General features: G+C 45.0%; 1 protein-coding gene across 1 annotated transcript; it reads left to right on the forward strand.

Annotated features, from left to right (window-relative positions):
* Positions 1 to 2,676: 2,676 nt before the first annotated feature.
* LOC107108556 lies at positions 2,677 to 10,134 on the forward strand. The gene is made up of 6 exons (XM_015409003.1): positions 2,677 to 2,880; positions 4,864 to 5,044; positions 6,382 to 6,498; positions 7,759 to 7,850; positions 8,257 to 8,340; positions 9,198 to 10,134. Exons 1-6 carry the CDS (start codon positions 2,797 to 2,799, stop codon positions 9,246 to 9,248), a joined length of 609 nt encoding a protein of 202 aa, XP_015264489.1. The 5' UTR covers positions 2,677 to 2,796; the 3' UTR covers positions 9,249 to 10,134.
* Positions 10,135 to 13,195: the final 3,061 nt, after the last annotated feature.

Below are 13,195 nucleotides of genomic sequence, written 5' to 3' on the forward strand. Positions count from 1 at the left end.
GTTCAGCATTACAGCTGATATTTAGCCCACTGCTTTTGAAATAATGGCCTTTCTGCCTTCCCAATTACAGTATACAAACTCTAAAAGTCTTGTAAATATTAACATTTATCGTGGTGTAAGCTTTAGAAAACTAGAGCCTGATTAATGTGGTGCATTAAGGGGGGGGGGGGTTTGCCATTCCTGAACAACTGATCTTCAAAGGCCACAGGCACACGGGCAGGAAAATGTGGGGGAGGAGCGTGGCTGTTTGCCCCCGGGGAAAATAATGTGTGGTTGCGCCAGCAGACCTACCGTGGAGGTCCCGTGGTGGTAGTGGGGGTGCCGCGGCACAAACACCACAATCCTGCGGCGCGGCAAAGAAGCAGCACGGCAAATGGGTGTTTTTTTTCTTCCGGACACCAAAGTGTGCACATGCCCCGTTGGGTGCTCATGCGCATCCCATGGACAGTTGGGGGAGGGGGAAACCTTTATACGAGGGGGCATGGGTGGGCGCCGGAACTACCACCGGAAACGCGATCAGACGCCCACCCTTGCCCCGCGGTTACTGGAAACTAGTACTTCCGAGGTACTAGTTTTTAACAGCGCATCTTTGGCGGGAAGCCTCGGGTTCGCCACGGGAGCTCTACGCTTTCCAGATGTGGCGGTGAGATCACGCCCGGAAAATCCGCCTATCTTCCTTCTCTCTAGCGTGCCTAATGCTCCGTGTGACTGCAGCCAAAGGACAGCTCATCCGGAGCTGGCTGAAATAGTATTCTGAAGAAGCTTGTTACTATCCTATTAGGGTCTACAATGCCGATTGAATTAATTAAGGGTTAGATTATAAATACTGAATCAGTCAAGATTGTTGGCAGCTACTGCTGTTATAAATAGTCAGAGTGCTTGCATACGTTGAGTTTTTCCAATTCTACAGCACCATCACAGGGTATTTCTCCTTCATTTCAGGGATGTCTCGTCTTGTAGTTTACATTTTCTCCCCCCTCCACCACCACCTTTGTATATAATCTGCCAGTTGAGGAACTGATTGTGGGGTCTATTCCAGAGGCATCCACCATAAACACGTGTGTTAAAGTACCGATAAGGGCGCTCACAGGTCTGCTAAGTAATCTGTGGCCTGGTCACACAGGCCGGATATCGCAGGGGAGGCGTGGCTAATTGCCCCGGTGCAGCCGGGGGCACACCACCGGTCCTTCCCTCGGCGCTGGCGGGTAAACGAGGGGAATGCCCCACACCGAGCATCAGGAGGCAGCCCATGGCAAACGTTTACTAGTACCTTGGAGGTACTAGTTTTTCAAGGCGCATTGTGGTGGTAAGCCACGGGTGCGCTCCACTTCCCAGATGTTGGGGTGTGCCCGTGTGACCGGGCGCCTCTCTGGCGCAGTCTTGCAGCTTCCCTCAACTCCTTTATTTCCGTCAACTGTCTGCTCTGCTGAGCAAGTCCGGGCAGCCCGCCCCACCACATTGAAAGCTCCAGAGCTCCTCCCCACCATAGACAAAAAGAAACTCCAGCTCCTATTGCCTAGAGAAGAAGGAAGGGGAAATTATCAAAGGCCCCGGATCAACTGACCTCTCTCCCAACCCCGGGCGGAGCGGTCGGCACGTGATCAGCCTTTCGGCCGGCTCCACGATGCCAGTTGGAGAAAAGCTGGAAGAGACGCATTCGAGCCATCTGATAGGTGGACACTCACCCAATGGAGAGCAGGCGCGGAATGCGAGCGCGAGAGAAAGGCTGTTGCGTCCCGAGCTGACCCAGGGCCTCTGAGGCGCCTGAGGGAGGAGTAGCTCTACTTTTCTGGCCGTTATGAGGCGACTAAGCAGGCCGCAGAGCCCCGATTCTCCTCTGGAGCCGCCTCTCCAGTGGCGCCTCAGCCCGGTTCTTCAGGCAGACACAGGCCAGGCCGTGCGCACGTCTCCTGACTCGGCTACGCCCAGCGTCCTCTACCGCAGCTCCTTTGCCCAGGAGTGCGAGGCCGTGGCCTTCCAGCTGAGTATTGTTGCGGAGGGGGTTCGCCCCCAATGCCCCATAACCATCCAGGAGGAGACGCTGACCCCGCTGGAGCCGCCCTGCTCTTTCCTAGACAGCTTCGACGGCCACTCCCTCCCTCGGCCTCTTCCCGAGCCTGCCTCTGCGAGCGCTGGCCCGCCTGATCCCCTCGGAGCCGTACCATGCGGTGAGCAGAGCACGGGGCTGACAGGGGTTTCTCTTGGCAGAGGAGCCCAGCTGGCCGCCGCCGCCGCCGCCGCCACCACGTCTCTTGACTCGGGCCTGGCAGGGGTATCGTCGTGGCCTGAATTGGAGAAGGCCTCGCCGCCGCCTAGCGAGGCCAACGTCACATACGAGTACAAGGGCTCCGGTAGTTCTGCCAACGCCACTTACATCTGCGCCGAGTCCCCCTCGTCGGGGGAGAAGGGGATGCCTGCAGACACACCCTCCGCCCAGCCTGCCCTTGAGGTCTGTAAGCGGAAGCTGCCCTTCGTCACGTCAACACCATTGATGGCGCCTTCGCTTTCAAAAGAGGCATCCCCTGCAGCTTTGTGTACAGAATGCCCCCGGAAGCGTGCAGCCATTGGGTCAGACTCCAAGCAGAAGCCGCCGGCAGACCTGCGGCTGGAGTCTGGGTTCGGGGTCACCTTTGCCATCCTGCCGCCGCCAGCAGTGGGGCTGATCAGGTGCCTCGTGTCTCCGGCAAGGCTCCCTTTGCCAAGAAAAGTCTGTCCCTTGGTGCCCTTCGAACCCTTAGAGCTCGAGGGGCTCCGGGCATAGGAGGCCTTCCCAAAGGCACTGGTACCACAAGGAAAATGACACAGACAGCTGGCAGAAATTGCTCACAGAACATTGTTATTCCACCAGGATTAGCTGTGCAGAGCCAGCCTGTTACCCAGGTAGGTAGTAGCCAGGAGGCATTGTGGTATCTCCTGCCAGTTTGATTTAGTGCATGGACATGCACAAGCCTTTAAAAAGCCCAAGAGAGTTATTGTTGTTTCTTCTTCCTTCTAAAAATATGTCCTTTTTCTAAGACAGGTGTCTCTTAAAGATATGCTAGAAGAGGTCCTAATGCAGTGTATCAGTTTGCTTGGGGAGGGGAGTCCTGGGTTCAAATTCCCATTCACTTGAAGCTCATTGAGTGACCTTTAGACAGTCACTCTCATCCTAACCTGTCAGACAGGGTTGTTAGGGTACAATGGAAAGGATAGAACCAAGCAGATCTCCCTCAGCATCTTGGATAAACATATTGATGGGTTGATTCCTGAAATGCAGCCTGACCTGCACACACTCTTAACCACTTCTCTGAGTTGCTGTTATTGAACACACAATGCTTTCTGCTGGATTTTTAATTCCAATATATAGCATTGATTCTGCTAGTAAACATTTTGTACATAGGAACTAGTCTGTGGGGCAGAACCTCTGTGACTGGATCTGTGGCTAATTACCCACAAATGAGAAGTTATAAGGCCTCATTCTGTCTAAATTTATTATGATTATGATTAAACTTAAGGTAGGTGACTTTTGAGATGGATTTTCCCCACCAGTGGTAGGCTGATGTAGCTTATTAAAATCTGATGTGTCCACTACTTGCACAAGGGGGCCGCCTACTCAGTGTTGCTTGAAGCTCTGCGTAGCTGTTGTGAGAGCTGCTTGATATAGTTTGTGATAAAGCTAGGGTAATTTGTGTTCTTCAGAGAGAAACTATTCCTGGAGAAACTGTTCTTTTATCTGAGCATCGAAAGAATAGTGATGGTCTCTTTTCTTTGTGAATTTATGAAACATATTTTTTTCAAAGCTGAGGAGTCCCCTGAGAATGCTGAAACCTGCTTATCTGTGAGAGCCCCTGTTTCCAACCTTATTGATAAACACAGGACCATCACCTTTGCTAATTAGCAGTGATTTGCAAATAAAGTGCATATAAAGCGGCGTGTGGCAAACCTTAGCTTTAGGATACTTGTGCAGCTCTGTACTAAATAAGGAGCCCACTTCAGCCCCATTCTCAATCAGAATCTGTCTTCAAACTTTCTGGATGTCAGGAACTGTTCATGTGATTTGATCTCATGGTTTTGAAGCTTAATGGGTTCTAGAGGTTAGGTCACTGGCTGCCAGAACTGAATTTAAGAATAGTTTGTTAGATATATTTGTCTGCATTGTCAAATCTTAAAAATTTACCCTTGATATCCAGTGATAACTAGCTACTGTTCAAAACCATGTTGGCAATTTAAGTAATTTCTCTTTGATGGAAGCCTTTACTTTCCTCTGGATTCATTAGATGTTGTCAGCAATGTCGGATGGGAGATACAGAAATATTCCTTTTAATCTACAGGGAAGAGGAAATTGAGATTATTCCTCACAGTATTTCACTGTCACATCTCTGAAAGTGAGCAGAATATATCTTTTTTCTTCCCCTTACAAAGGCCATTGGAAGCTCATGTAATGAGCTGCTACTTGGACAACTGAATTTGAGTGCTCCATTTCTGCACTTCCTTTGGCACTGAGTGGATGGTATAGTGCCAGTGTGGTGTAATGGTTAAGAGTGCCAGACTAGTATCTGGGAGACCAGGTTTGAATACCTACTCTTGCCATGGAACCTCACTGGGTGACTTTGGACCAATCACACTTTCTTAGCCTAACCTACCTCATAAGGTTGTTATGAAGATAAAATGGAGGAGAGGAGATCATTGTAAGCCACTTTGGGTCCCCACTGGAAGGGGAACTATTTATCGCTTTATTATGATCTGTTATCAGATACTTAAATGTTCTTAGAACTATTAAATCAATCTAGTGGAGAAGTGTTAATGTCTGGGAGCATAAAGAGAATAATGGATTCACATCAAATAAAATTGACTGATCTAATACTTGGGTCTTGTATCATGTAGAAACTCTTATCTGATGAGATAACCAAGACAGATCTGACAGAACAGCCCTGCAATAAGAAGCCTCCTTCCAAACTTCCTGGTAGATTTGGAGTTCAGGGGTCCTTAGTGTGTCTGGGTCTGAAGCTCCATGGTACACCTAAAGTTAATAATGCTTCAGGAACAAGGCTTCCAGTTTTTGCAGGTGAGCTGGGTTGGTTTCTGAATGAGCAGATGTGAGTAAGAGGGAGTCTGTCTGACAAGAATGGGTTGAAGTGTGTTATTCTGACTGTGAAATGCCTGAGTATTTCCTATTTTTCTTCTGAAGGTTACAATTAGGTGACAGTCTGCTGCTCACCAGCTGGCTTATGTTTCTGTTCTGAAGGTCCAGAAACCAAATATTAGCCAGATGACAAAGTGTATGTAGTCAAGGAACAGGGGATGTTTAGGAAGGGATTTTGAAGGTGCAGGCTACACTAAGAAACCCATGAACCCAAGGGAGTGGAGGTGAGTGGATCTTTAGAAGACTTCTCTGCCTTCCTTGACTGGTAGTGGATTCATCACTTCATTATGACCTGCAACATGCTAGTATGGGGCTCAGTAAATCCCAGGAGCCATTTTCAGTAGTGACTCCATTGTAGTGTATCTTGGAGATCCTTGGAGAAATACAAAGCATATTTATAATTTCAGATCGGAATTTTTTGTAGCATGACGTAAAAATACACATGCATGAAGTTCTTTTCATTGCTTGTTTATATGTTAACATTACACCATTCAGTGGCAGTAAATCAAATAATTTCTTAGCCAGTTGCTTTCAGTATTAAATTAAATTAAGCTTTTTAAAGAATTAATAAAATTGGAGAGTTTAGATTAGATTAGAGGTTAGCTTTTTGCTGTCATGTTGACCACCAGGATTAGCTCATATTTACTTATGCACTATGATACTTCTGTCAGAGCTTTAATAAAATTAGAAGAATTTAAAAGGAGTTTAGGTTAGGTTTTGTGGTAGCAATAATTAGAAAATATGGTCATTAAAATACAAAACTCTGTTGAAAAATTAGTTTGGTTTGTAATTTTTTGGGGCTGGCTCCTAAAACTGCAGACAATTTGTGAAGGCCAGTGCTAGTATTAAAGTGGTTGTATTCATTGGCAAAATTAGAGTGCCAGCATGGTGTAATGGTTAGAATGGACTAGTATGTGTGTTCAAATCTCCACTCTGCCATGGAAGCTTTCTGGGTGAGTTCAAGCCAATCACATACTCTCATCCTAACTTACCTCACTGGGTTATTGTGAGGATAAAATGGAGGAAAGGCTGATGATGGGAGCTTCTTTGTGTCCCCCTCCTCTAACTTAAGGAGCTCTTTCATTGGAAGAAGGCTTCTTAGGCTGGAGGAAGGCATCAAACTTTCCTCAGTGGTGTGGTAAAATATATGCCACCATGTGTAGTGGTCAGAACACTCTGCTTTATCAAGCCATATTTGTACAGAGATCAAGTGGAACTCTAGGATTCTGTTGGCATTCTTCTTATTGTGTGGCATTCAGGCAACATGGTAACCGCTAAGACTTCAAGTCAAAAGCGTCCCTGGGATAAACCATCTGACAAAGCTACTGCATCCCCCCTGAAGCAACCATTTCCTAAACGTTCCCGTCTGTGCAAAAGTAAGTTGTAAAGAACACTTTACCTCAGCAGTAAGTATTAATTTGGGGTGGGGTGAGAACTTTCCTCTGCCAGGCTAGGGATGCTGGGAATGCCTAGTGAAACTGTTAACTGTTACTATGTCAGGTTGCTGTGTGCACTGAAATGCAGGTTCTTCTCAAGCACAGTATTATCCAGCCATAGCCACAACAGATGTGCTGTCCTCTTCTTTTGGGGTACAGCAGTTTTTAGAGTCTTCTACCATTGAATGGAATACATGCTCGCCTACAGAGTTCTGAGTGGCTGCTGTCAAGATACTATGTATTAGGTGTAGGGGTGGTTGATTGCCAGTAGAGGGCAGCAGCAGACCAAAGAAGCTTTTCTTCCTTCCCACAAGCAGTCTTCTGAAGTAGGAGAGATTGAGGTATCTAGACACTGCAGGAGAGAGGGGGGAAAGTGCTAAGCCTTCCCCAGAATAGTAGGTGGTGAGTAGGAGTGTGCATTCAGCTAAATCCGAGCTGAAAAAATACCCCCAAAAACCTTATTGGTATTTTTTGGGTATTGATTCAGCCAAATATAGATTTTGGATATAATTCAAAAATCTGAAATGGCCAAGCCCCCAAAATCCCAAAAATATTTGGGACCGCCAGATAGACTAACTTAAAGGGCGTTCAAAGGGATCAGAGTCCCTTTAAATGTCTTCTCCAGGCCATGCAGCTCCATGGTTTGGAGAGCTCTGAAGGTGTGGAAAGGACAAGCCTGTTAATTCTCCAAGTCACTGAGTCACGTGGCTTGGAGAAGACATTTAAAGGGACCGTAATCCCTTTAAATGCCTTTTTTTCCTCACTGAAATCAATGGAGGATGGGGGCACCTTCTTTTGGGGCCCATAGATTTGGACTCCTGGTCCAAACTTTTTAAACTTGAGGGGGGCGGTTTGAGAAGAGGCACCAGCAGCTATGCTGCAAATTTGGTGCCTCTACCTCAAAAAACAGCCTGCCCTAGATACTTCCCCATAGGTATAATGGAGCCGAATAATTCAGGTTTCCCAAATATTCCCTGAATCTGAATACTATACCAGTACTGAGATTTGGGAATATGAGGAAATACCAATATTTTTTGGGTTCCGTATACCCAAAAACCACCACCCCCCCCAAAAAAATATTGCTTCTTGCACACCGCTAGTGGTGAATATATATTAGATTGGAGGTCCATGGAGCAACACTCTTGAGGCTGCAGTTTGCAGGTCAACAAAGATGGAAAACAACTTGTCTCTCATATTCAGATCAGAAAGAGAAGCCCACATGTAGCAATATGGCTGTTGCACAAGCTCCAAGTGCTACTCTGGAGAAAGAGCTCACTGCACCTTGCTCACAGGTAAGGCCATCAAGGTGGATAGATTTAAATTACCCAAGGGTGTCTCTGTGTGTGTGTTTATAAAGTTTCTAGCATCTAATTTTTGTTTTGGCTCTCTGTACTTACGTAAACTAAACATCAATTAGTTGAGAGTCCAGAACTTCCAGAAACAAGGGATGGTGCATAGGTGAAGGTTCTGTCAGATTCAGACCATTGGTGTACATAGCCCAGTATTGCTTTTTGTGGCTGGCCACAGCAGCTCTCCAGGCAATCTTGGAGCAGAGAAGGATCTTTCCCAACACCCAGCCTCAGATCCTTAAACTGAAGATAATATGCATTGAACCTGGGACCTTTTGCTTGCAAAATATTTAAGTGGGGAAAGTCATGTGCTGTGATATCTAACATGGCATCTGTTTTTCAATTTTAGTGTAAATGGCTGGCTGAAGAGAATCAGCAGTTGAAGAGCATGTTAGAAACATGTCAAAAGACTCTTGCTTTCCTAGAAAGAAAGGTAATTTCCTTGGGATCCCTACATTTAGAGTCCGGGTGGCTTCTATATGCAGAGTGTGTAATGCAGTGCAGTCTGTTGCAGGGAGCTGCTAGCCTCAGCAGAATTGCTTTCAGAATTCAAACCACTAGCAGAGTGGCGCTTATTAACAGGTCAGGTAAAAGGATTGCAGTTGTCTGTTCACATGACCTTGTTATCCAGATTGGTGCAATGTGCAACGTGTCCTCTACATGTGTAGAGTCCAGACCCTGCCACTGGGGAAGTTGCTTTGGGACCAAGCAGTCTATTATATACCCAAGCCCTGATCTGATACCCATTTCAATTTGGGAAGGAAAAACAAAACACAGAAAATCACAAAAGAAATCATCTTTATTCCCCTAACCAGATAAAAGGCTAGAAAGATTAAATGCAAGGGAAAGCGAAAACATAGACCAAAATTGAAATGCGGTGACACAGTGCTGCCCTGGGTTCGGTGGACAGTGGGATGATTTAGGTGGAGTGATAGTTACTGGGATAGTGGACCAGCTAGAGAGAATCTGAACAAGGCTGACCAGCTTGAGTGCATTTCACTGGGCTTGGGATTCAGTTGCTGGAGAAGGCTGTAGAGTGAGATGTGTTATACAGCAAACTTGAGACAATGACTCTGTGGTATGAAGGAACTTATGGAGGCTTGAAGAGAGAGACCTTTAACCAATTTGCTACCGCGGGGGGGGGGGGGGGATATATATGTGCCTTTCTTCCAAATGTTAGTTATGAACTATTCTTGATAGAATTTTAATTGTTAGAATTTTTTTATATAACATGTACCAGTATTAATAAATTCTAAATTGTCCTGTTCTGCCTTTTCCCATCTCTCTTAGCAAACTGTGGTAGAAAATGAAAACTGTCCCCCTCAGACAGAAGCTACATGAAGATGCTTCAGAGAATTCAGTTCCACTGTCAAACTCTAGAAATGAGGCTCATTAAACGAAGAAAACTGATGGATATTTGCTAATGGACAGAGCCCATCTGGCTATATATTAAGAGTGCAATAAGTTTAATAAAATGAAATCTTGCTGTAAAATAAGTATAACCCCTGTAAACCAGGGACTGTGTTTTATTGCGTGTAAACTGCTTGGAGTGGTTAGAGAGGCATGGCAGAAGTTACTTTAACAGGTGGACATGGCTTTCATCTACCTGTTTCAAAGTCACTGCTTGCTGAGTTTTGTTGGCCCCCTACACCTTATCTATTGGTTCTAATGCTTGGTTTACCTGGCCATACCAGAGTGTTCTTCTGTAAATTCAACTTTGCTCTCCTCCTCTCCCAATTTCAGTGGCTTGTTGTGGAAAAGAAAAAGACTGTGGCGAATGCTTGTTCATCTGCCTGTCTGTTTCCTGCAGTCTCCAGGCTGGGCTCTGGAAGATGTCCAGTGGATGGAGCTTAAACCTTGTTAAAATCATGGCAGTGCTGATTCTCAGGATGTAACACAATTACTGTTCTGAAACTGTCTCCCTCGGGGCAAATTGCTGGAGTCCAGATCTACAGACAGCAAAGCCACATTTCTAGAGAAAACCCAGGCCCTTTTCATCTGTTCTTTTATTAGGCTTGGTTTCTTACATTTCAGCAGCTGTACAAAGGTCAGCAAACATGCCTCTTTCCTGTGCCATTTCATAGGCTAGAGCAATCTATGGGCTTGGGCACTATTTTCTTCAAAGAAGACAACTGCTATATACCTTTCTACCCTCTTCGTAGAACTCCCTCACTGCAACTGTGCTTTGGAATGTATACCAAAGTACGTAACTTCAAATTAGTGGCGTTGACCAGACTGGTCATTCTAAACGGCAGGAAGATCTTTAGGCACGAAGAAGGGTTGGCCTCCTCATATCCTAATAAAAATCCAAAATCTCCTATCTGCAGTGGAGTAGATTACAGTATTCTGGCCTTCCAACTCACTTCCTCCATTAGAGTGATCTGCCAACTGGCCCTCTTTAGGGCTTGGGGAATAAGTTACGTTAGTGGCTCCTCTTACTGCCTGCAAAGTTAAGGCAAGAAGCCAAGGGACTGCATCCTAATGTTGTTTTACAGAAAGGAAAGTATTACATGCCATGTTCAAGTAATATGGAATTGTTTTCTTCTGCTGTGAAGCTCTTATATTTAGTGTTAAAGATCCAGGACCCCCATATAACGCCAGCTGATAGTATGGGACTTAGTAAACTGTAAACATGACAGGAAATCACATGATACAGTGCTGTGGTTCTGAGACAGGAAAAGAAGGAGCTAGACTTTACTGGTGTCCAGGCCAAGATTGTGCAAAAGACCCAGGGTCAAGAACTGCAAACCCGAGCAGTAGTGTAATGGTCAGTCATGGAGGAATCTTCTCTACTGAGTGACACCATCTTGCTGTCCACCTGTTTCTACCCCTTAACCTTGCATGCTAGGAGCATATCCTTTAAAATTAGTGGATCTGTAGGGGTTTGTCACCCGGTTGGTGGTTGTCCGCAACCCACCTCATGGTCCCAAACAATGGGTTGAAGATCATTGTTTTATAGACACTCAAATACAATTACAAATCTAATCAGTCTAATCCCATGAGTTTTACCATATTACTTCCTCCCCTATTCCATGTATTTCTTTTATTTTGGAGCTGCCCTTTCCCCTGTAAATTTGTATTATCTGGGCACTTAAAATATATAAAGGTTTCCGATTAGACTTTTGCTTTTGAAAATTTAAGACTTAATGGTCTAGGCTGGAGTAAAATTAACAGGCCTGGATAAGTTTCTGTACTATACAATTTGGCACTGAATCAGGTTTTCTATAGGACTGTTTGAATGCCTGATTTTGTGCATGAAAAGCAGAAGAGTCATCGCTGACCTTTCTTTGGAGAGTCCTGGATTCTTCTCTGTCAAAACATAGTGACTTATCTTATGAAGGAAAACTATCCTGTGCACTGAATACAGGAAAAACGAGGGAATGGTTTGTATGTATGCAGCATCAGTAGAATTTCACTTTACTCTCTTCTGCACAAGTGTTATATACCTAATTATTATTCTCCAGAATAAAGTATACAAACGATCCACCTTGAATGTATGTAATTTGTTCTTCCCATAATGGGTGGGGGCAGAAAGAACTATTTTTGTTAACTGCAATTATGGGAACTATTGAAAATTAGAATCACTGCCCATAGGCACTGCAGTAAAACCTGAGTTTACTGCATCTTATTTATAACCTAGGATGTATAATCCCCTGTCTTTAAAAGCACCCTCCCCAGACTGGAGCCAGTAGCTTTTTATTAGCTGATTTGCACACTGTCTTTGTCAGTACTGATTGACAGCAGATAAGGATCTGGGAACAATTCTGCACACACTGTTCCTTTAAAGGGTAGGGTGGCCTGTATGTAACTAAGTGCCTGGGCGCAGAATTCCACTGCCATGGCAAAGTTTAAGTGGCTGAGGGAGATTTCCTAATTCATTTTCATCTTGTAGCCGCTTCTCTTCAGCCAAAGATGACACTGTCATGAAAGGCAGCCACTGATGGGTTGTAATTAGGAGTAAGAATGTTGAATGCACTAGACAGCCACCTTCAAGGCTCTGCAGATTAGCAACATCACGAGCCTGCATAGCTCCCACTATTAAGGTGGTCTAGATACTGTGCACCACAGAAGTATGCAGTGTTGCAACTACACAGGAACGAAAATGGTGCATGCTTTTACAGGAACATTTCTTAAGCCTTCGTTGTGTTCAGGAAGTCCTCCTGTAACAGAATACACCTGCCTAAAAAAAGGAACCATCTGACCCAGATTGCTGACACAGCACAGATACCAAGCGGTTCATGGGCATGCATCCAGCTGCCCCACAGATCTACATTAAGACAAACAGAGCCATGAACTCAGAGCTGTCTCCCCTCCTGAAATCACACCACACATGTCCAAGCACTTGGGTAGAATTCTGTATTGAGAATCTCTAAATTAAAAAAAAAATAATCAAAAACAGACAAGTTCCTAGGTTTTAAGGCTGAAAATAAGCCTGAAAGCATGAGACAGATACATGGTAAAGTCAAGAGGAATGGGATAGGCAGAACTTCCATGCTCTGCTGGTATTTTTCCTCCATATGACAAACAGAATTTTGGAAGTGTGTTTCAACTTGTACAGTTAACAATACTTCAAGTAAATGGCTTTGGCAAAGAGCAGCAGGCTCTAGCATACTACATTTCAAGCAGGCACAGGGTCTGGCTATTAAACAGCACATGACAGTTGGAAACTACAGAACCACTGAAAAAGCAAGTGTCGGGTTTGCACAATGCTCGATTTCTAGCCATGGAAGGTTTATTACCTCTATGTACATCATCACTAGTTTGCCTGTGTGAGCTCTAGCTAAAGTAAGGGGACTGCCCACAGGAACAGAGATGTGTGCTCGATAGTGAATGTCCCATGCTGCAGCCCTCTGCCAGAGCTACAGCAGGATTCTAATTAGCTCCTGCCATTCAAAGGAGACAGGATGGGTTGGAATGGGAAGAACCATTGATGCTGGATTCTTCAACAGCCTGAGTGCCATGGGAGCCTTGGCTGAAACCTGGGACCACCCCAGCAAGCAGCTGTGATTCCAGAAAAACCACCACCCAGTACAGAAGCTTAATAAGGAAGTAAATTGGCACAACAGGTTGGCAGTCAGACAGATCGACCTTCCTTTTTTTAAAAAAATGGTTCTTTGGATTTTTAATCATATAAAACACCAATATTTCTGACAAAAAAAACCCTACTCAAAAGAAGTAAAAAGGAAAGCAAAAATTTACAACCAAAGAGCACTGAGACCCATTTTTAAACCTCCAGCCACCTTACACGCATGCTTCTTACAAAAAAGAAAGGCAACTTCTAGCCAGTA

This window comes from Gekko japonicus, unplaced genomic scaffold (assembly GCF_001447785.1).
Source record: "Gekko japonicus isolate JY-2015 unplaced genomic scaffold, Gekko_japonicus_V1.1 scaffold19, whole genome shotgun sequence".
Classification (NCBI taxonomy): Eukaryota; Metazoa; Chordata; class Lepidosauria; order Squamata; family Gekkonidae; genus Gekko; species Gekko japonicus.